Below are 24,796 nucleotides of genomic sequence, written 5' to 3'. Positions count from 1 at the left end.
GTGAAGATAGGCGTCCTTGATGTCTATGGACGCTAGGACATCCCCTGGATGCAGGAAGGCTGCTACCGTGCGAATGGACTCCATTCTGAATCTTCTTATGTTGACGAAAGAATTGAGTGCTCTTAAGTCCAGAATTGGACGCACTTTGCCCTCTTTCCTGGGTATTGTAAACAGGTTTGAATAAAAACCTTGAAACCGTTCTGTCCAAGGAACGTGGACTACCACTCCTTGTTGTAGTAAATCTGTGACTGCTCTCCGCAGATCTTCTAAACGATCTGCGGATAGACGGATATTGGAAGGGAAGAATCGCGCCGGTGGGAGAGATCGAAACTCGATCTTGTACCCTGACCTTATGACTTCGCAAACCCATTTGTCCGGGATTCTGGAAAGCCATGGATCCGGGAACCGGCGAAGACGTCCCCCCACCCCAGTTATGGGTGGGGGCGCACCTTCAGGCTTTGGATGGTTTATCTTCAGGTCTGGAGGGGGCGGGCTTTTGCTTGCCCGACCAACGACCCCTGACGCCTCCTGCAGGAGCTTTGGAGGACTTAGTTTTTTCACCCGCTGGACAAAAAAACCTCTTGTGAGCAGAAAAAGAAGGCCCTCGTCTTTGACGAGTTCCTCTACCTTTAAAATTTTGCGGTAAAAAGGTGCTTTTTCCACCGGTGAGATCCTTAATGATCTCATCTAAGTTGGCTCCAAATAGACGCTCTCCTGAAAAGGGGATATTAGCCAATGCTTTTTTGGAACCTTGGTCGGCTAACCAACCTTTTAGCCACAGTGTACGCCTGAGAACCACTGCTGAGACTGATGCTCGCGCCATTAATGGAGTGGCGTCTAACGCCGCATCACATACAAACTGTAACCCCTGTATCATTTGTTCCAACAAATCTGATACCGCCTGAGGGACTTCTTCTAAGTCCCGGCGTAACCACTTGGTCCATTCAGTTACAGCCTGCGAAACCAGACCAATAGCAATTATTGGTCTGAAAGCTGATCCAATCAAGGAAAACATGGTGCGAGACATAGCTTCTATCTTGCGATCCACTGGATCTTTAAAAGACGGAGCGTCTTCTAAAGGAATAACCGTGGCTTTATTCAATCTAGCAATAGGTGAATCCACCACAGGTGGTTCTGTCCATTTCTTAATAAGGGTTTCCTCAAACGGATAACGCCTGTCAATGCGTTTAGAAATATTAAAAGTGCGTTTTGGCAGACGCCATTCTTCTTCGATTGGATTGCCAAAACATTTGGGCAATGGAAAAACCTTCGCCACTTTGATGCGCTTTTTAGTCCCAAAAGGGATCTCAGTTTCAGCTATTTCTGATGGAATACCCTGTAACCTTAAAGTCTCTTGAACAGATACAATGAGTGCGTTTACCAACGCTTCCTCTCGGACTATGGCGGATGCCGAAACATCCTCCTCACTGTCTGAAGAGACAGGACCCGAGACACCAATACCAGATGAAGTACCTGCAACTGCAGAAATAGGCTCAGAGTCTGAATCCGAAGTTTCAGATAATAAGGGGTTAGGCGGGGGTCGCTTTCTTGCGCCCTGTCCCTGACAAGCCACTTCCACCCGGGACACAAAAGTTTCCATAATAGCTGACAAAGATTCAATTGTCAATGGGGTGCTGGAGGATCCCGCAGACCCCTCGAGGGGATCCGGAGGAGATACATGAGTGGCAGGGTCCATGTTAATACAGGACACCTTTGCCAGCAAAAACAAAAAAACTTTTTCCTTTTTTTTTTTTTTGTGTGTCTCCCCCTAGCGCAATAGCGCCCCTCAGAGTACCTGCTTCTCGATCCCAGAGAGAGAGAGAGGGACCCCCAAGGCTCACCAACCGATGCAGTGCAGTTTCCAACAAACTGCAGTCAGCGTCTGTCTTACACAGACTGGAAGGAGCTGTTTGCTTTTTCCCGGGCAGAAGGCGTGGCTCCGCCCCCTGTGTACGCCCTCCGGCGTTCCCAGCCCTCCACGAGGTAGCTGGGCTCACAAAACATGGCCGCCCCCATAGAAGAGACATAAGACTCCAAAAACATGGCGGCCGGCGTGACCTGAGGACATACATGCATTCGGTCTACGGCAAAATGGCGGCGGACCGCCGATATCGTCTTCCCAGCACATCCACCTGCACTCTGCTAAGAGGTGACATATGGATCTACAGAGATACACTGCACATAAGGTAGGATTATACCTCCTATGTCTGCTGTAATGTTACAGTCTGCTGGGTAGAGTGTTAGCTCTTGAACCAAGTCCACTTCCCACAAACACATGCTGTATTACAAGGGGGACTTGTAAGTATCAGATATATACTGACCATATATGGAGGGGCCCATAATATATACTGCCTCATAATGAGGAAAAAAGGGAACGTTTACTCACCATACCGAACCGACAGGCACCCTCTCTTCACAATACCCTCTCCACCGGGGTGGGGGTTTGTGGACGCCTCGACTCTCTGGTACCTGGCGTCCAAGCAAGCTTTTAACTCGCAAAGTCAGTCCCTTTACTGGGACTCCGTCGCGGCCGACTCAGCGCACTGGTCTGCACGCGCTCTTAGGCAGAAACCGGGGTGACCACTGGATCTTAACATCCAGCCCGTCGCCCGGCCCCGCATACTTACTTGAATATGTCGCGGCCGACCAAGCGCAATGCCATGGTCTGCGCGCGCTCGTAGGCCGGCTGGGGTGACCACAAGTGTCGCCCAGTCCGGCATTTTTGCTTGAAGATCTCACAGGAAAAAAACACTGGAGAAAACTACCTAAAAAATGTCTTTTTCTTAAGAAAAAAAGTCTTGCCAGGACCAAAAGATCCCAGCAAGGAACTTAGGTCCTTACTCCTGACTAGACAGAAAAAAACTGATTCCCTGTAGCAGAGAGAGGGAGGATATACCCTCAGGGACTGCCCCTAGGGTGGAGCCAGAACGTTTTGTCATTCTGCCTAGTCCTACTCCTGCGGAGACAACATAACCCAGCTCTTGAGAATCAAGAAGACTACGTCTGTCAATGAGCGATAGAGAAATCGTAACCATCCATTTCTTTTTCAGGTGACAAATAGGAAGCGGATGGCCACAAAATCGATTATGTCGATTTTGTGGCCGGAACTCCGCTTTAAGCACTTAAACCAGGAGAGAATGAGTATTCAGATTCCTCTGGGTCAAACCCCGGGTCAGTTATAGAGTATAACCAAGAGGGAAAAAAAAAAAGAACCACATGAAGGAGGTACAAAATATAAACCAAAAACTGTATTCAAAATACCTTTAAAAGGTCAAATAATTACTACTAGAGCTCACAATCTAATATATGGAGTTTATGAATCCAGGTTTACAAGAACCATTTAAATTACTGTATCTGTACTCCTCAGGTATTGCTGAGGACAAGGAATGACCGTAGGAATGACAAAAACAAAAGGCTAAAAACATTCTTAAAATGGACAGTAGATTCTAAAATGACGGTTTTGCTATGTTATATAGCCAGCTTGTCACATTTCATATATCACTGCACAGCCAGCCTCACTTACTTGGCACTTTCCAGCAGTTTTACAGCGTCCTCCCTTCTGTCCAGCTGCAGATAGAGCAGAGCCAGCTCCAGCAAAGCATTGGGTACAAGGTACTCATCATATTTAATCCTCTTTTCACTGCCAAGAAAAAAAAATGTTTCACAGGATGGTAAGTCAGTTATATGGCTTTGAAAAAAAAAAAAAAAAGGATAAAACATTCCCTGAAGCATTGTTAAAGTTATACTAAACTTGCTAGCAAACAGAGATTTTGGTATGAAAGAGGGTTTTTTTGATCTCAGTGGAGTCCTATAGTCGTTTTTTTGCCACCGTTCCGTAATATAGTACTGTGGTTTGGGTGCCTCATACCTGGTGGTTGGGACTTTATGGGCAAGAGTAAAGTCAATGAGTATAGTAAAATCAAAACAATTTATTGACTATTTACAGTATAGTACAAGATTTCAAATAAATGGGTTATCTATTATACATAGATTTTGGTGAATGGATGAAGGCCCATTGTGTTAGAAGTGTAAAAGTATAGAAATATGTGACAGGTGAGAAATAGGTGACTGATGGTTACAAAAACTATATTTCTTCCTCCCAAACAGGAGGTCTAAGAATAACCTGGATTACATTATATCATCTGGGAAGGAGCTAAAAGTTCCTGTTGCAGCTTAGAAAACTGGGGAAGGTGCATATATATGCATGGAAAGGACCAAAAAAGATGTATGTAACACATTAATATGAAATACATTGCATAATTTCTTTTTGAGTTTGTGCAAGAAATTTTACTCTTATTATTGTCATTCATAGAAATGGTGACACATCCTTGAAAAAGGCCCCACCCGGACGAAACGCATAGGATAACCCTTTGGACCTTTACGCTGAACCTAGTTCCAAAACACATGGAACAACAGAGTAAAAAGTCCGGTTAAAGTCACCTATTTCTCACCGGTCACATATTTCTATACTTTTACACTTCTAACACAATGGGCCTCCACACATTCACCAAAATCTTTGTATAATGGGTTCTCACCCATTTATTTGAAATCTTGTACTATACTGTAAATAGTCAATAAATTGTTTTGATTTTACTATACTCAGGGCTTTTTTTCTCAGAGAAAAGGTGCAGGAACTCCCCTTTCTAAGTTACTTTGTGTCTCCGCCCCCTACCCACCTTGGAGCACGAACCCTTGGTTCCACCCCTACCCAACTCTGAGCACCGACACTTGGATCCACCCCCTACCCAGCTTCCAGTACAGCCCCTTTTAGAGAATATAGAGCCAAGTATAATTTTGTAGTGGAATGTATGGAATTTGGTTATGATAACAAGAAATGCAATAAAATTGATCCCCCACAGCCAGCAGCAATATACCCCCCAGCAGTAATAGACCCCCAGCACCAGCAAAAGATCTCCCAGCAGCCAGCATCAATAGACTCTCTAGCAGCCAGCAACAGTAGACCCCCTCCCCAAACAGTAGATCCCTTCCGGCAACAATTAACCCACAGTATCAAAATATCCTCCACCAGCAACAATAGATTGCCATCCAAAAATAGATCCCCTCCAGCATCAATAGATCCAGCATCAGTAGACCCTCTAGAACCCCTTGCCATGGCATACATTCAGTGCTAGAGGTGCCGGAACTGCGTTCCCCCGCGTTCCCACTGAAAAAAAGCCCTGACTATACTCATTGACTTTACTCTTGCCCATAAAGTCCCAACCAACGGGTATGAGGCACCCAAACCACAGTAACAGATTTTGGTAGAAGAGACTTCCAAAGTATTTTTTGCCAAATGTTGTCTTACCTGTCTGCTAGCAAATGTTTTTTATGAACGCAGTCTGCAGCACATGTGCAGGGTAGCGTATATTCCTATCCCACTCTAGGCCACCAATGAAGCTGTGTGACAGGAAGATATAACCCAAGCACACATGTACAGGAGTTACATCATCGGTGCCATCAAAGGGGGAAGATGCAACAATAGAAGGAACAACCAAGAGGAGGGCACACTAGGGAGTAAAGCTGGCCATACACATAAAGAGCCTGTGGGTTGACCAAAAAAATCTAGCAGATTCCTCCATCCAGCCTTGCCACCTGTCACAAAACCCAAACAGCAGCTGCATCTCACTGGAAGCTTTTCTGCCCGGTACCTTTGATATTTCAATCAAAGGACGTCAGGCAGAAGGGGACTGACAGGGCCATCCACATAGCGAATTTTTGCCAGTTTCTTATGAAACTGAAACAATGTATAGACAGCTTAAATCTACTTTAATCAGTCAATGACCCATTTAAGACCAAATCATTTACATGTTTTGCAGGTGCAAACACTTGATGGTAAAGTTTTTTAATTCCCTTTTTTAGGACGTGTTTTTTTCTTGTTCAGTATATAAATTACATTTATTTTTTATTTATTTTTAGTAGTGGTAGTGATTAATTATGTATAAACATGCTGAGGGTGAAAAGTAAAAAAAAGTAAAAGTATATATTTCTCGTCATGAAAATGGTAAAACATAAATGGAATTTTAAATCACCTTATCATGTTTAATATAGTTTGCAGATATATAGTATCTTGGAGCCTTTTCCTTAGGCTGGCCATAAATGGATCATTCCTTTTTTTTTTTATCTGTTCAGCCAGCGGCCTGAGCAAAAAAAAAACTAATAGACTTCCCCATCCACACAATTGAGGTGGACACAGGAATCCTCCCCACTCAGCAGGAACTCTCCACTGTCAGAATACACTGATCAGTGGCTGTAGCCCAAAACACACATACATACATAAAACACGTTTGTACATACAGTATAACTGTGCAGCATATACACCACAGCACGTACTCACTTTACAGAAATGTATTTAAAGCACTCTTCTGCCTCATCTATCCTGTCCAGATACCTCAGGCAAAGACCTTTCAGCAGCTTCACCAGGCACTGATCATCGGCCAGAAATTCAGAGGCTGACATGAAATACAAAATAAGTCAATTATTTTCAATGGATGGTTAACATCTACAGGCTCCAGCTGAGCTATTTCAGTTATTCTGCATTACCTAGGGCAACTTAAAGTGAACTTGTGACTGGGCTAGGGACGATTAACTAATTTTTTTTTTAACAAAGAGTAAATAAGCTTTAAACAAGCCAGCAATGATCTTTGTAGGTGCAGGCACTGTGGACCAGTTCATCTCAAAATTCATAGCAGAAGCACTAACGTTCTTCAAGTATGTCTTCCAGCAGCTCAGCTCACCCTGCTTCCCCCTTCAGTAGTCTTTCAGAAGCTCAGCTCACCCTGCTACCCCCTCCAGCATATGGTTACTACTTGTCTCCATTTCCTGTGTACTGTCGTGTTTTGAGGGGTCTGTCTTTGTGAAACAAGCATCCCCATTATTGCCCCCAGCCATCAGTGTAAACATTGTGATTAAGAGTGTGTACACTTTTTTTTTAACAAACAGTAAATGAGCTTTAAAACAAGCCAACAATGACCTTTGTAGCTGTAGGCACTGTGGACCTATTCATCCTCAAAATTCATAGCAGAAGCACTAACGCTGTTCAAGCCATTGTCCCAGCAGCGCACCTCATCCTTCTTCCCCCTTCAATAGTGACCTAGAAGCTCAGCTCACCCTGCTACCCCCTCCAGCATATGGTTACCATGTGTCCTCATTTTCTGCAGACTGTCCCACTTTGAGGGATCTGTCTCTGGGAAACAAGCATCCCAACCACTGTTCCCAGCCTCCAGTATAAACATTGCACTGCATAGGTAAAACTTTGTGTAGAGATCCAGCGTTTAGAGTTCAAAAGATAGAGAAATAAAGCTGTCCTTCCGCTACTGCGCTATTGGCAGCAGAGTTTCACCACTCCATTTTAGGGTAACAGAAGCGTCTGTGCAGTGTGGAGCAGATTGCACTGTTAGGGACGAGCAGCATTAAGGACTCAACTAGGAATGCGTTGAAAAGATCAGTTTGATTAACTTTGACCTGCTATTTTCCTTGTCCATTACAGAATTGTGAAGGAGAAATGTATCCAGTGTTTTGACTCAGTCATACAAGCCCATGTTATTCTGCATTTCCAGAATGGAAAAGCCAGTTCTTTAAAGCCTTTTAAGCAGTGGTTGTCAACTTAAAAGATAAAGGGGGCCTCAAATGCAGCCCTGGTGTCTTCAAAGAGCCGCAAATAATATTTATTATATGTAATGCAACAGAAGACTCTCAGACTGAAAACCTACTGGAGGAAATGGTCAGAGAATGTTCTATTTTACAGGATTGGTTGGACATGCTACAGAAAACTGCTAGAGATTACTTTTAATAATGGCCCCTTTGCAAATCAATGTTCCCAAAACGAACTCCTGGGACCCTAGGGTCACATTTCAAATACCAAAGGGCTGCAGGTTGGGCACTGGGGCTTTATAGAATAAATATTACCTAGCCTTGTATACATTTGAAGCACTTTGAATACTTGCATCCTGGATTCTTGATCCTCTGTCTTGTGCTTTCCAGCTCAGAGTACATGCTAATCATATCTAAAAGGTGTCCTGTATGCATTCACGTATGGTGTGAATGTAACCTTAGATGTTCCACCTACTCTAATTACAATTCTGCTCCATGCATTCCTGCATTATTCCTTTCCCTCTATGCATTACATACTCTTGGTACCTGTAATCTGTGGGTTATTTACTCCTGGCCCCTGCTCTCAATGCAGTACTCATTCCTGACCTCTACACTCTTACTGATGACCCCCTGCATTCTGTGCGTTACTTACTCCTGTCCACTGTACTCTATGCATTATGCTTTCCTGACCCATAGCAGAGCATGCTCAGGTTGTATTTACTATACTAAGCTCCTTCAACTGTTATTGTAATTTGACCACACCCACAATTCACTGTGACAAGCTACTCTGCATCATTTCCCTCAGGGTTCCTAAAGCATCTTGTCTTTAAACCCTGAATATCTGCCTCATGTTCAAAAAGTTCATGACCGTATTGCAGGCTCCAGGCAACCAATGTTCCTGCAACACCAGGACTGGCCCTGTTGTCTTTGTTACCCGGCTCCTTCCGGTCGACAAGAGAGACGTTCTGAGGTTTTTCTTGGCGGCTTTTCGGACGGTGATACCCAGACACTGGAGGACCAAACACGTACCCTCTAAACTTGAGTGGGCTCTGGAACTAGAACGGCTTAGGGACTTGGAAAACCTGTTGGCGCAAGAGGGGGGCAGGGAGGAACGATTCTCTGCTGCTTGGAGGTCCTGGGACATGTTTCGGTGTTCGGATGCCTTTCAGTCCTGGCTCGAGACTTCTGTGCTGCCTGGTGCTGGGGGGCTGTAGTGGGACGTGGGCGGCCCCTCCTGATTTCCTCCACCTTCTTTGCCCCCTTGGCATACCTCTTTACATTCTCCTGCTTTATCCCACACTCTTCCCTTTATTCCCATCTCTGGCTATACCATTGACACCATAAGGCAATCCTTTTTTGCTTATTTGTTGTTTTTAGGCGCTTCTCAATGGGAAGCCGGGATATTTATCAATGCCTTCCACACTTCCCACAATCTTCCCATGTGACGCCAGCTATGATAGTATTTCTACCTGTGTTGGCCAGTCCTTGTCTTTTCTTTTGTTTATGTTAACACCTGCTACCCCAAGTTGCTGTTTTTCTTTTCATTGTGCTGCTGCCGGGATCTAATGGACCTGGCGGTTTATGTTCCTTATTTGCACTTATTGATATTGATTGTTGTATGCACTCTCACAGTTTACTATATGTCATTCCTGAACAATTTATTTTTCTGTATGTTTCATACCCACATGCTTCTCCCCTTACTCTGTAAAACCCTTCTCTCTCAATAAAATAAGATTGAACTAAAAAGTTCATGACCAATTGTTTCATGTTAGAAATGCGGCATGATATTGTGAGTGTGGCTACAAATGTGGGACAAGCTTTTGTTGGTGTGGTTTACAGTGGACATGGTCAGCAGGGTGTCCCCAGATTTAATATTAAAAATCTGGTAACCCTACTTCAGCATTGACTTGGCAGCTCGGCTCACCCTGCTTTCCTCACTTGCAGGAACACTGGGATGGGAGTCAGGGGGAGCTGAGCCAACAACAGAATGACATGAATGACTTCAGTGCTTCTCCTGTAAACGTTGAGGATAAATTATTCCTCAGAGCCGGCAGCTAAAGATGCTAGTAAGGGGATGCTTTAAAACTCATTTTAAAGAATAAGTAAATACTTGAATGTCCATAGTCTGGCCACCATGTAAAGTGTAAGTTCACCTTTACAGAAAATCTGCATGGGGAACTTACACTGGACCCCACCCGGTCCCGTTGTACCAGAGTCCCGCGACCCCCCACTGTCAGACACCGGGTCGCCGCTTCACCAGTCCGGGGATTTGAAATCACATGGACGGCACTGACCAATCAGAATACACCTAGCCCGTTCTGTCGGCGCTGGAGGAGAGGAGAGAAAACCAAGAGGATTTCAAATCCTCCAACTGGTAAAGCAATGTCCCAGTGCCTGACAGTGGGGGATTGTGGGACTTTGGTAGAGCAGGACCAGGGGGATGGGGTCCAGTGTAAGTTCACTTTACAGATTTTTTGTAAAGGTGAACTTACTCTATAAGGACACAACGGGGAGGATTTACTAAAACTGGTGCGTGCAAAATTGTAGCTTTGCATAGAAACCAAAACTTCTAGTTTTTATTGTTAAAGCTTATAATTGAACAAGCTGAAATGAGAAGCTGACTGGCTACCATGTACAGTTGCACAAGATTCTGAGTGTTCCAGTTTTGGTAAATCTCACCCAATGACTTTCAGCATATGAATACAACCTGCCACCTACAGTCTCTATCAACAACATAAAATTATTTAAAGTGCTGTGATGGCCTCACTATGCATTTAGTCATTTTTGTGGTTGAAAGTGCTGAAAATCGTCTGAAAACGACCAGGTGTGTGGCCAGCATGGAACCACAAATGCTCATCTTTGAGTAAGTCTTTAAAGCATCAGAGACTAATAAATTCTTGCCTAACAGTGAAAGTTTCACACATGTTGTACTGTACCCCTTTCTTCTTCTACACCATGCCAAGGGTCAAACTCCATCACAGGAAAGTTTTCCAATAAACTGAAAAATCTCCCTATTTAATAACAAGTGCATAGAGCCACTATGGGTGCTCATTAACACCCCCCTAAGAGGTCAGCTTAAACATTGTTCAAAAATTATTGCTATTATCCTGCCATGTATGGTCACCCTTTTGTGACTACTTGTAACCACGAAGGCCCAACAATGGTTCATTTTGCTGCTTATAATCTCCTGGCTAGAGAACTGAAGTTGTTGACCACTGGTTGGGGTCGGTCATCCAGGGAGCACTAATTTACTCCTGATGGATTGTTGGAAGTTTACAATCATAGGTCTTGGCAGCCATCTCTGAGCAGACATTGGATGCACTGTATACAGACACTACTAGTTATCTGCCCAAAACAGGGATGGTTTTAAAGTTCACAATGTAGACTGGAATGTGTGCAAATTTGATCTCTAACTGACATAGTAAAGACAACCTATAGATAGCATGCAAGCACTCATGGTCCAGACTTTTTTGGGGGCATTAATTTATTGAGCGACAAAAGCTTGCCATTATACCCTTACTGGCCATACACATTTAGAGACTTTAGATTGAAAACACCAAGCATACAATGCTGGAACTAAGTACATCCTAACACTTATTATTGTACATTTAAGTTGGTACCTTTGATTGTATTTTCATAGACTTCTGGGTTTGAGAATTACCCATTTACTGATATTATTGCAATTTTTGGCCTTTTATTGACAGTTTTCCCAAGTATTAGAGGTTGATGTTATACTGGCACCAAGGTATACCATGTATTGACCCCCAATGTATGCTGCAGTACACATTACATTTAGGAATCACATTTTTATTTGCCCTATGAGCTATAGCTGTTGTGATGGCTGTGTCTATCACAGGGCATTTTGTCGACATCAATCATTCCTAGACAAGTTTTGGTATCAGCCACGTTTAGGGATACTGCAAATAGGAAAATTAATATAGACATCAGCAGAAGGTCAAACACACAGGTTCAATCCAACTTTGTTAAGAGGTCTTTTGGCCCATCTTTAGGCATGAACATAGGAGCTTGGTCACCTAAGCATTCATGTTTATGCTACAGAAATGAGAGGCAGGATTGGCATAGAGACTCCTTCAATAAAAGCTACTGTCACAGGAAACAAAAGCATGTTTTCTGACTGGCCAAGACCTCTGCCAGCAAGTTTCCAGGCAACTACGGACATGAGATCATTAGCCATATTGGCCAATGGTTGTCTTACGTCTACGACTACCTTGAAAGCAGGACACCGGTACCCATTATATTAGCCTCAATAGTTAAAGTAATAGGAATGACAACATGTCAGATGAATCCAGCAGACATCTGAATGTATCAGCCACTGGTCCCCACATGCAAAAACACCCGAAAAATGAGTGCTTGCCTTAAATTACATGACTTGCTACCTGCAGCTCCTTCTAGAGCTTCCTCTGATTGGTTCAAAGTCTCCAGCATGTCCTCAGTGAGATCCCTCTGCTTCCCAATGACAGCATAGCCATTCCAGATATACATCATCTCCTGTGAAGGGAAGCACTTCAGATGAACAAATCTATGCCTAAACTCTGTAAAGCATAGGATAATCATCAGCATTTTATACAGATGTCTTACCACCAGGGAAACACGTATAGAGAAATATGTTAATTTAAAGGCGTTTTTTGCATTACCAACAGCTTTATCTAAACCCCAACCTTGTCAAAATAATATATGAAGGTGCCAGTTCCTGAAATATATCTCTCAGCAACTCCAGTAATGACATGTTGGCACCTTTGTCACCAGCTGCACAGCTGTTATAAAGGGGTATCATACATTGTGGATTTCACACTGCTGTTTAGTAGAAAGCAACAGAAAAGAGACTTCATAATGGGCAGAGGTAAAGAAAATAACTCTGATTTTTAGTGTCAGTGCTAGAGTTCCTAAAAATTAAAGTATATCTAAAACCATTTTTTTCCCTTAAGATTTGGCTTTTTTTTTTTGGTTGAACTAGATGGTATATGTAACTATGCATAGAGTAAGAAAGGGTTAAAGCCTGACTTTTTTTTTTTTCCTATTTCTGTTTTATATGAGGGATTTCTCTTCACTTTCTGTCCTGTACAACTGTGACCGAAAGTTTTGAGAATGACACAAATAATTATTTTCACAAAGTCTGCTGCCTCAGTAGTTTTATATCTTTTTGTCAGATGTAACTATAGTATACTGAAGTATTTCATAAGTGTCAAAGGATTATATTGACAATTACATTAGGTTTATGGAAAGAGTCAATATTTGCAGTGTTGACTCTTCTTTTTCAAGACCTCTGCAATTTACCCTGGCATGCTGTCAATCAACTTTGGGGCCTCATCCTGATTGATGGCAGCCCATTCTTGCAAAATCAATGGTTGGAGTTTGTCAGAATTTGTGAGTTTTTTTTGTTCACCTCTTGAGGATTGACCACAAGTTCCTAATGGGATTATGGTCTGGGGAGTTTCGTGGCCATGGACCCAAAATGTTGATGTTTTGTTCCCCAAGCCATTTAGTTATGACTTTTGCCTTATAAGCAAATAAAACCTTCCATAAGGCAAGGTGCTTCATCATGCTGGAAAAGGTGTTGTTCGTCACCAAACTGTTCTTGGATGGTTGGGAGAAGTTGCTCTCAAAGGATGTTTTTTGTACTATTCTTTATTCATGGCTGTGTTCTTAGGCAAAATTATGAGTGAGCCCACTTCCTTGGATGAGAAGCAACCCCACACATGAATGGTCTCAGGATGTTTTACTGTTGGCATGACACAGGACTGATGGTAGCGCTCACCTTTTCTTCTCCGGCTAAGGTTTTTTCCGGATGCCCAAAACTATCGGAAAGGGGATTCATCAACGAAAGGTAAGTTACCCCAGTCCTCAGCAGTCCAATCCCTGTACATTTTGCAGAATATCAGTCTGTCCCTGATGTTTTTCCTGGAGAGAAGTGGCTCCTTTGCTGCCCAATTTGACACCACGCCATCCTCCAAATGTCTTTTTCACACCTGCCTGTTGCCATTCCTGAGCAAGCTCTGCACTGGTGGTGCCCCAATCCCGCAGCTGAATCAACTGTGGGAGACGGTCCTGTCGCTTGCGGGACTTTTTTGGACGCCCTGAGGCCTTCTTCACAAATGCAGTGGAAATGTTTTTATGGGATTACGTTCATTTTCATGGCAAAGAGGGACTTTGCAAATAACATATGCAAATTGCCATCATAAAAACTGTAGCAGCAGACTTTGTGAAAATTAATATTTGTGTCACTCTAAAAATTTTTGGCCATGGCTGAAGACTAAACAGGGAGTGAGAGGACATCTTTGCAATGGGAGGGAAATTCCCTCATAGACAGTTTCAGAGGATAAGGTGCCACCATTGGACGATTCCCCCTCTATTCCTGTTCTGGTGGCAGCTCATCATTTTGGAAATATTCTCACTTATTCCCAGTGATCGGAACAATTTGAGAGAGTGAATCTTCCTAATGGGTACACAGACAGCAATAACAACATAATAATGGTTCTAAAATCCCACTACTATATCAAAACCTAAAAAAAAAAAAAAAAAATGTTGCCTTCATTTATACTTTAAGGCTGAACTCCAAGCAGACAATGAAATACAACATTGAAATTGATATATGTAATCTGTTTTACATGCCAAAGGGTTTGTATTTCTGTCTATCAGATTCAAACAGCCCTGCAAGGCAGAAAATACATTTTCTTTGTTTACAGTTATAGATTGTAGATGGTAAGCAGTGATGTCATCTCTCCACTGCCAGATTTCTGATTGGACAGTGAAAGAAAGGCAACAGAATAATTAAGGTCACCTCACTTCTCACTTAGCTCTTTCCTCCAAGTGTGTTCATTGGTATCATTTTTGCAGCACACCTGATTGGCTACCAGTCCCACCCTTTCTTCCTTCAGTCTGAGCTCTACGGTACAGGGACAGCAAGAAGCTGACAGCAAGTCAATTTCAGGCACTTAGGATGGCCATACATAATTTATTTTCTTTTGTTCAACCAGTAGGTTGCACAAAAGAAAACTAATTGATTCCCCAAACCACACATTTGAGATGGATGGAGGAATTCCTCCCGCTGAGCTATTGTATTCTGACAGCGGGGAGACTTCCCCACCGTCAGAATGCTCTCATCAGCAGCTATAGCTGGCGGCACTGATGGAGCACAAATTATCCAACAGGCTGGCTGTACAAGTGTATTTTAAGAGGTCGAGTTCTGTACAACCTAACTGCCCATGGATGGATTGGAATATAGCCGATCCCTGCTGATCTGGCCAAATTTCAATCCATCTGTGACTGGCTTTACACTAGCTGCCTTTAAAAAAATGGGATTTTTGTACTTATGTAAAATCCATTTCTCTGAGCTCAGCGAAGGACATAGCGCTCCATAAATCATAACTATTGGGTTATATAACCTTTTCCAGGAGTAGGACTAGGCAGAACACCTGGCTATGCCCATGGGCTGTCCTCAGCTGGTATATACGGTAACCCCCCTCTCTGCTCTAGGCAATGAGTTTAGTAGCAAACAGTATTAGAAGTATCAGAACTCCATAGAAGGGTTGGTGCTGTGTCTGTCAATGAACTCAGAGAAATGGATTTTACGGTAAGTACAAATATCCCATTTTCTCTTTAGTTCATCGACGGACACAGCGCTCCATAAATCATAACTACTGGGATGTCCAAAAGCAGTGCCAAAAGGAAAATGAAGGGTGGGTAAAATAACCCAAGGCTAATATAAGTGCCCTTAACCAGGACACAGGAGCCTTAACCGGGTCACAGGAGTCCCGTCTAAAAAAATAAAAGTTTAAAGAAAAACAACCCTCAAGAGGGAACAGCCCCTCTTAAACAGCAGCCTGCAAAACTTTGCGGCCAAAAGAAGCATCCACAAATGCCAAAGTATCTACCTTATAGAATTTTGTGAAGGTATGCACTGAAGACCAAGTGGCCGCCTTGCAAACTTGCAATATTGATGCCTGATGACGGAAGGCCCAAGAAGCACTCAGCATCCAAGTACAATGTGCCGTGACAGGGAAAGGTGGAACCTGACCTTTAATGGAATAGGCCTGAGACACTGTCTGATCCATCTGGAGATGGTAGCCGAAGCCCGCTTGGGACACAAGGAAGGCAACACAATGTGCTCATTCAAATGGAAGTCAGAGACAACTTTGGGCAGGAATGATGGACAGGGATGAAGAACAACATTATCCCCATGGACCACCAAATAGGGACTGCGACAGGATAATGCCGCCAATTCCCATACCCTGCGGGCTGAGGTAATAGCCACCAAGAATGTCACCTTCTGGGATATCGTAGACAAGGGAATCTCCCAAATATTCTCAAATGGAGGTTTCTGAAGAACCGAAGACACTTAACTGAAATCCCATGGCTGCAAAATAGACCATACAGGTGGAGCCACATGTCAAACGAAAGAGTGCATGGCTAGGGGTAGCTGAAAGAAGATTGCCAAGGCAGACACCTGGCCCTTGATGGTTCTCAAGGCCAACTTCTGAACAACACCCTGAGGAACCCGTAATCTTGCCAAGAACTTTGGTATCCTCCTATGGAGCCCAACCTGCTAAAGGAGCTGCATGTAGGATTATGCAAACAGAACTGTCTTGAAGGTGGATACCACCAGACTCAGAACCTGTATGCAAATCGGGAGAGAGAACTATCTGTGTGACAGCAGCCTGTGAATCACGGCCTGTGGTTTCTGAAATTTATCCAGAGGAAGGACCACCCTGGACAGACTTAAAATCAGACCTAGCTAATTCAATTCCCTGGACAGGGATAGGGGGGGACCTTAGGTAGTTTGACATTACCTGAACCTTTGCAGGAATTACATTTGCACAAGGAGACTAAGGACCTAAAAATCCTGAAAAGAACAAGCTTTGCACCTCTTTCTGGGTATCCCCAAAATAAACATTTTGTGGATCTCCTTGATGCTCACAAAAGAAGTTCACGGGGCCGGAAACCAGCAAAGATGTCCCCCCACCCCAATATTGGGTGAGGGCAAACCTTTATGCGGAAGGGGTCTTGTCTGCGGGTCCGGAGAACCTAGCTTTAGGCTTACCAAACCAAGGTTGCTTGGAACCTCCCAGGGAATATTTGAAAGATCTTTTTCTCTTATTCTCCGTCCCAGAAGCACAAAATAATTTTCTGTGGGCTGAGGAGTAGGGCCCCTATCTGCGACAAGGCTCCTTCCTTTTCCTGAATTGTGTCAGGAAGGTACTCTCCCCCCTCCCCCATGATACCCTTAATGATGTCATCCAGGGTAGCCCTAGCAGGCAATAGCCTTGAAAGAGCAGATCAATGAGAGCTTTCTTGAAGGCTTGGTCGGCAGACCAATTCTTAAGCCACAGCACACGCCTAATCACCACCGCTGAAACAAAAAGTTTGGACAGCACAGGAGCTGTATCCAAAGCTGCATTACAAATAAACTGCAGCCCATGGACCAACTGGTCTGCTAAATCAACATAAGCAGCGGGGACCTGCTCACCCCCCAGGCCCTGGCGCAAAAGCTTGGCCCATTCAGGTAGGGTCTGAGACACCAGGGCTGAGGCAAAGACTGGCCACAATGCTGAACCAGCCATAGTAAACATGCTGCGTGCCACAGCCTCCGCTTTCCTGTCAGCCTGGTCCTTAAAGGACAGGGATTCCTCTACTGGGATCATGGTTGCTTTATTCAACCTGAAAATAGGAGGGTCCACCACTGGTGAACTAGTCCACTTTTTTAAAAGTGACTCCTCAAAAGGGTAACGTACAGCAAAATGTTTGGGGACCACAAAGGGTCATTTTTGTTGTTCCCATTCCTTACAGGAAAACCTGTCAAAATAAGGCACATAAGGAAAAACCTTTGGAGTATGATGTGACCTATGTGTACCAAACGACACAACCAGGTCTGTGGCTACATCAGCCGCCTCCTCCATTTTTAAAGTCTCACGCACTGCAGTGATAAGTGCGTCCACCAGCGCTTTTTCATTTGCTTCTGCGACCATGGAGGAATCATCCTCACTATCGGATGGGTCTGGGGGTGGGATATTAAGTCCCCCTGGACGGGCCGCATCCACTCTGGCATTAGGCTCAGAATTAGATGAGACAGACTGAGCAGGGGAAGGCGGAGGACGCTTCCTCCTGGGCCTTTGCAAATGTGCCACTTCCACCCAGGACACTAATGCTGGCCATACACTAGCCAAAAAATCGTTTGAAAATCTGTCATTTGGTCTGTTCATTTGTTTTTCGTCCAGTTAATGGGCACAAATGTAAAATGAGTTTTAACTTTTCAGAGCCGAAAATTCGAAGGAACAGTTTGGAAAATTCTGCCAAACTAATGATAAATTGAAAGGTTAATGTGTTTCTCGCCCAAACTGTTTGCACTAGGCATATGTGACAAACTGAATGAAAAACTGATTCATTTATGTCCATTGAACGATTTATCATCAGGCTACACAAACATGGCTGCCAACCAGAGACCAGCCAGATTAAGGGAAAATGGCCACCATCAGCTGCAAACGCTAAAGCATGCTGCCAGGATCTTCCCTGTGCCCTCTGCAATGCTGCACCCTCTGCAAGGGGACCCCCCCCCCAAAGGTAGGACACACGTTAGGGGAGACTCTGCTGCACACTCTGCACTAGTCTCTGCACTGGGACCCCCCTGCACTATACCCACACTGCAAACAGTAGGGCATGCACCTAGGGGTCTCCTACACTGGGATCCCTCCAGACTACCAGGGCAGGACACACACTATCCTAGGACCCTTACAGAGTGGGGACAGCAGGGGAGACCCCAGGGGTCTTTGCTGCAATCTCTGCCCTGGGACCCCCACGAGACTCCAGGTCTAAACAGGGGGGAAAGGGAGTGGGGGAAGCCCAGCTCACTGAGGGATTTAAGGATGGGAGGAAGGAAACGGTAGGCAGGTCTGACCATCCCTGGAGGTTACCCATGTCCACCCCAAAAAAAAAATGCCAAAAGGGAAGAGGGGGGACTGTACTTACCCTTCCATGGTGCAGGTAACGTTCCAGAAAGAATCCTCGCCACCGAAGTAGGTGAGCTGTCAACCAAGGTGCCGCTGCAACTCAGACCCAAGCCTGGTCATATGCGATCCTGTGAGACGTTTAACTCGCGGGCCAGCCTCTGTCCATGAGGCTATGTCGCCACCAACCTGGCGCATAGCTGCGGTCTGCACGCACTCGCTGGCTGGGCTGGGGGGTTTACTAGATCTAGATTATCCAGCCCATCGCCCAGCCCGGCAGTTGATTGTAGATCTCCCGAAACAAAAAACAAAAAAGATGTAAGGAAGGAGAAAAAATTGCTAGGACCAGAGATCCCAGTCTGGAGACTAGGTCCTTACTCCTGACTAGACAGATTAAAACTGATTACCTAGAGCAGAGAGGGGGGTTATATACCAAGCTGAGGATGGCCCATGAGCGTAGCCAGGTGTTTTTTATTCTGCCTAGTCCTACTCCTGGAGGAGGCAATATAACCCAGTAGTTATGATTTATGGAGCGCTGTGTCCGTCGACAAACAAAAGAGAAAAATACATTTAATACATGTAATATTGTGTACAGAGTTGCATTCATTTGTGTCGGAGTTCAACCTAGCTCATTGACTGACCCTTTAAATGACATGTAACCAATGAGTAAACATAAAAGTCGTACCAATGGAGGGACAGGCAGAGGAGTGTGGATCTGCGCCTGATACCTACGAGATTTCCGGATGGCAAATTTCTCGGTGGGAAGAGATTTTCCGGCTATTTTCACTTTTAAACTGGGTACCTGTCTGTGGAGGCAAACACAATGAAAAGATGGGCTACAGACAGGCCTGAGTGCATGGGAAAATCACACCATGGCAGAGTATTTTAGAGATAACAAACCCCCCCCCCCCCCAAAAAAAAAAAAAAATGGGATTTTTGACTTACCGTAAAATCCATTTATCTGATGTTCATTGACAGACACAGTTACTGATCTTCTTGACCATTGGGTTATAATGCCCCCTACAGGAGTAGGACACTAGGCAGAAAAAGAACTTGACTACGCCTATGGGCAGTCCCAGGAGGTATATTCCCCCTCTCTGCTACAGGTACCCAGGTTTGCCAGGTACACACGAATAGCCCGAACCACATCCAGGGAATGCAACGCAATTTCCTTAGGATGTTTTGGCCTGGGACACAGGGAAGGCAACACAATGTCCTCATTCAGATGGAAATCAGAGACCACCTTTGGAAGGAACGATGGACAGGGGCAAAGAACCACCTTACCTTTGTAGACCACCAAATAAGGGGAGCGACAAGACAACACCACCAATTCCGACACCCTGCGCGCAGAGGTGATAGCCACCAAAAACGCCACCTTCTGGGATAGGGTAAGCAGGGGAATCTCCCAAAAATTTTCAAAGGGTGGCTTCTGTAGAGCTGAAGTTGAGATCCCAAGGCGGTAGTGGGGACCAGACTGGTGGGGTCAAATGTCGAACCCCCTGAATAAAACTACGCACCATGGCGTGCATGGCTAAGGGTCGTTGAAAGAAGACTGCCAAGGCCGACACCTGACCCTTAATGGTACTCAAGGGCAATTTTTGCTCAATCCCCTGTTGAAAGAAGGTCAAGTCCCGAGCCACCCAAAAAGAGCGAAGGTGAACACCAAGTGACTCACACCACGAAATGTACGCTTTCCCTGTACAATGGTAGATCTTGCTAGAATTAGACTTCCTACCCCCCAGTAGTGTGGGAATCACTGACCCATACAAACCTCTATCCTTCAGCACCTGGCTTTCAACAGCCAAGGTGTGAAAGCCATTGACTGTAAAGCAGGATGGAAGATTGGCCCTTGGGACAGCAGATCCTCCCTGAGAGGTAGTCTCCAAGGGGCGTCAGCAACCAGCTGCACCAGGTCGGCGTACCAAGACCAGTGAGGCAAATATAATTATCGGAATTCCGTCTGCCTCGATCATGTGCAAGAGTCTTGGCAGAAGCTTGGGAGGAGGTAAGGCGTAAATCAAACGATCTTGGCCCCAGGGGGCCACCAGCGCATCAGTTGCATCCACTAGCAGATCCCGTGACCGTGCTACAAAACCTGTATATCTTACTGTTGAGCCGAGATGGTAACAGATCCACCTCGGGGTTGCCCCATTGAAGACACAGCTGATGAAACACCTGAAAACTCAGAAGCCAGCTGAACTCTCTCAGAGTCCGTATAGTGATACCCAAGTTGTCCATCAGAGCAGTAGGAGACTCTGCTCACAATAGAAGGTCGTCCAGGCAGCCCAGCACTGCGATTCCTCGCTGACGTAACAACGTCAGCACCGGAGCCAACACCTTTGTGAAGACCTGAGGAGCAGAGGTGAGACCAAAGTGTAACGCCATAAACTGATAATGCTCCTCTCCCACGGCAAAGCGGAGGAAGTGTTGGTGACAGACACATCTTTGAATGTGTAAGTAAGCGTCCTTGATGTTGATAGAAGCAAGGAAATCCCCCTGATGCAAGGATGCCACCCCCTTGTGAACAGACTCAATCCTGAACTTCTGTAGAAATGGACGCACCTTGCCTTCTTTCTTCGGGACCGTGAACAGGTTTAAATAAAACCCCTGAAAACATTCCGGAGTTGGAACCGGAACAATTACCCCTTGAAGTAACAGGTCTTGCACCACCCTGAAGAGGGCTTTCAATCAGTCCAGGCACATTGGAAGGAAAGAACCTAGGGTAAGAACTAAACTCGATCTTGAAGCCGGACCATATCACTTCGTGGACCCACTTGTCTTGCACCAAGGAGGTCCACGGGTCCGGAAAACAGTGAAGACGTCCCCACTCCCCAGGCACGGGTGAGGGTGCACCTCCATGCAGAAGGAGCCTTGTCTGCAGCGGCCAGATCAGATTAAGGATTTGAGGAGACAGATGAAGCAGGGGAAGGTGGGGGGCGCTTTTTACTACCCTGCTTCCCATAAGCCACCTCCACCAGGGAAACACAAGGGACTCCAGGACCGCCATCAGTGCATCAATGGATAGTTGGGACCCAGAGGGCCCTGCAGGCTCTGAGAGGGGGTGGGGGTCAGGTGGGGAAATGTGCTCCAAGGACTCCATAAGGAATAAGGGTACCCCACAAAAGTGCAAAAAAACACTGCTAAGGGACACCCCCACTGTGCTGGTAACACCACCCGGTTGCCAGCCACAGAGCACCCCCTGATCCTGCAGCAGAGAGAGGGAAAGGAACCCACCAGACTCACCACCCCTCCAGGCAGTCACCGAAAGCACTAGGATCAAAGCACTCCACGTGGGGCGTCCAGGAAGGAAAGAGGCCCAGGAGTCAGCACCAGGGGATAAGGAGGGGCTCCCACAGCTAAAATGGATGCCCAGAAGGCTCCACAGTAAGGGTAACCATGCAATTCAATGCCGGAATAACTGGCTGCCCCGGCTACACAAACATGGCCGCCAGCCTAGACAAAAAAATAGGCTACAACAAAATGGCGGGTCCCACGAGGCTCCCAGGGACCTAGGAGAAATCCCTGGGCCTAGGTAAGACACAGAGCAAGAAGGAGGGGCCATGGCAGGAACCCCCCATCAGGTACAGCCCCCCCCCCCCACAGCCGATCGCCTAGTCCACGGGTGTCAAACACAAGGCCCGCAGCGGCCCCTGGCCGCCACCACCGGCTCCCCCCATCAATGCAGCGACCAGCCTGCCATGCCCCCATCAATTCAGAGGTCAGTGTGCATGCGTGCCCCCTTCAATGCAGTGTGGGCCCCTCCCGAGACCAGTGCACTTACCTGGAGCCCTGGAGCAGCCGCGGCGGCGGCTTCTCTTCAGTCCCGGCGGAGAAAACCCCGGCGGCAGCTTCTCCGCACTGTGTTCCCAGGCGGCGCGTCTCCTTCAGTCCTCCCGCTCCCGCCTCCTCCTCGGCCAATGGCATGGGGTTTGCCTTGCGGCCAATCAGGAAGCGCGTATCGGACGCGCTTCCTGATTGGCCAGGAGGAGGATAGGTGTGACAATAGCAAATTTTCATTCGCTATTGTGACACAATGGGTGGGCTCAGGGCGCACTGCTCTGCGCCCCGGCTCCACCCTTTGCATCACCCTATTAGAGCCTCTGGCTCTAATCAGGTGATTTAGAAAACAAAAACAAAAAACCATTAAGCTCCATGCGTCCGGCGCTCTGCATGCAGATTAGGGGGCCGGACGCATGGATGGGGGGGGGGGGGCCCTGCGCCCTCAATACATCGGCTGCCACCTAACATTCCATGTTTTACTTGCAATAAAAATGCATGGACATGCCTCGGTCTTACTGTGATCTCTCTACCCCAACCAGCAGATGTATTCCCGGGTGTCAGTAAGCACGGGACAGCCTGGGAACCATGGGAGGAGGGCACCGTGCGGCAGGTTCTGCAAAAAGTGGTCAGCCACAATGGAGCTGAGGCATCACTTTCACTATGAATCCGGTCGCCGGCTCTACAAAACTCGCACAGGCTGATGGCTGCTACTGATCAAAGGTTCACTCTTTGAAGCTGGACTGGTTAAGCAGCCACCTTAGGGTGCCAGGATTGGGGGGGGGGTGAATGGGGCAGTAAAATCCAAAAATCCAAATCCCCCGGCCTTCATGTGGAAGTGATACAAGCGTTTGTGACGACGCCTATCACTTACACCACCTCCGCTGCATGTGCTGCCTCCACCCCCCCCATCCCGCCATGTTTACTGGGCTCCGCTGTTCCACCTGCAGGCCCGATGCTGTCATGGCTAGGGTTGCCACCTCATCCCTTTAAACCCAAACACATATGAATTACACAGAATCTAAGGCTAATTAAATGTAGATAAGGCACCAAGTGACTTTTTAATTACCACATTAATCAGCCACAGAAACTGTGTAATTCATATGTGTTTGGGTTTAAAGGGATGAGGTGGCAACCCTATTCAAAGTGGGTGTCGTTGGGAAGGGCAGTGCGTGCTCAGCCTCCCTCCTGTACACAGACCGGGCAAGGGACATGTATGAGGTCACTTCCCCTGACCGGAGCTGTCATTCCCTGGGATCAGTGCCGGGGGAAGCAGCTGATGGAACACAGTCTGTGTTTCATCAGCTGCAGTGTTAGAGAGGGGACATCCAGGGTCTAATAGACCCCGGGTGTCTCCATAAAGAGAACCTGTCACCTATATGATATCACATAGGGGGCTATTGGTCCCCTATGTGAAAGCAATGAAAGTTATGTGAAAATAAAAAAAAAAAAAAAAATTCAACCAAAAATGTTTTAAGCATATAAGGAGACACGGCGGGAGTATGTGGAGGGGGGGAGTAATGTAGCTTTGCCAAAGTAGACAAAAATCCTTGGACCGGCCCTGGACACCTGCATAACTGTAGGTTTCCCCTCACCTTTTTGTTCTTACATAAACAACAAAAATCGCACTAAAGTCCTAAACATTAGAGGGAAGTTTTGGCATGGAGTTCTAATGTAATGACCGTTATGGAGTTTTGCATGTAAAGGTCATTGCATATAAATGATCACACATGTTTACACTCTGTAAAATATTGCTAGATCCTGACTGCTATGATTTGTCAGATTCCATTGTGTATTAGAAGCTGCAGACCCTAACCCTTTCCTCCTCAGCCTGACGTTTTATTATGGAAATTCAGCTTTACCGGGGAGTGGCAATTACTTGTGTGCTAGTTACGCCTTATGGCAATGGTATTACCCACCTATATCTGATAATACAAACACATGGTTGTAGAGCTCCAAGTTAACTAGTACAATATTTCAGCTGAAGACGTAAAGGTAAAAGTTTCCTAAACAATTCTTGAAATCAGCTCAAAATCTAATTTGATCGAACCCACATTTTAAGTTGTAGAAAGGCAGCAAGCAATCATACATTATTTACTTCTGACCTGAAAAGTCGTACTTCATCCTCCCCGAAGGGTTTGGAGTCATTTGAGCCAATCATGCTGAGATAGGCCGCCTTCATATACACATATGTGGCCTGTGAAAGAAGTAACATCATATAAAAAATATTTATTAATTATAAATTGAATAAAATATTTAAAAGATGGAAAAAGCTTTCAAATACAGAGACTAAAGTATCACTAAATGCATATTGGATAAAGTAAGAGTGTCCCATTGGGGAGATTTCCCTTCACTTCCTGTCTTTACACACACATTGAGGGCAGGAATAAATCTATCTGATAGTAGATCCACTTTAACCACTTCCCATTAAGCGTATGTATATATACACTATTTACCAAAAGTATTGGGAC

At 45.6% G+C, this 24,796-nt stretch overlaps 1 protein-coding gene across 1 annotated transcript in view; it reads right to left on the bottom strand.

Moving 5' to 3' along the window:
• The window catches only part of TTC39A (tetratricopeptide repeat domain 39A), a 144,712-nt gene that overhangs the window by 14,168 nt on the left and 105,748 nt on the right, over window positions 1-24,796 (bottom strand). The window contains exons 13-17 of the mRNA XM_082265735.1: window positions 24,431-24,522; window positions 19,234-19,354; window positions 11,988-12,099; window positions 6,335-6,449; window positions 3,524-3,640 (exon numbers count right to left, since the gene is read on the bottom strand). Coding sequence (XP_082121861.1) covers window positions 3,524-3,640; window positions 6,335-6,449; window positions 11,988-12,099; window positions 19,234-19,354; window positions 24,431-24,522 — 557 coding nt within the window. The remainder of the gene's footprint in view (window positions 1-3,523; window positions 3,641-6,334; window positions 6,450-11,987; window positions 12,100-19,233; window positions 19,355-24,430; window positions 24,523-24,796) is intronic.

This window comes from Pelophylax lessonae, assembly GCF_965119305.1.
Source record: "Pelophylax lessonae genome assembly, chromosome: 8".
NCBI classification, from domain to species: Eukaryota; Metazoa; Chordata; class Amphibia; order Anura; family Ranidae; genus Pelophylax; species Pelophylax lessonae.
This window is presented reverse-complemented; position numbering and strand designations above follow the sequence as displayed.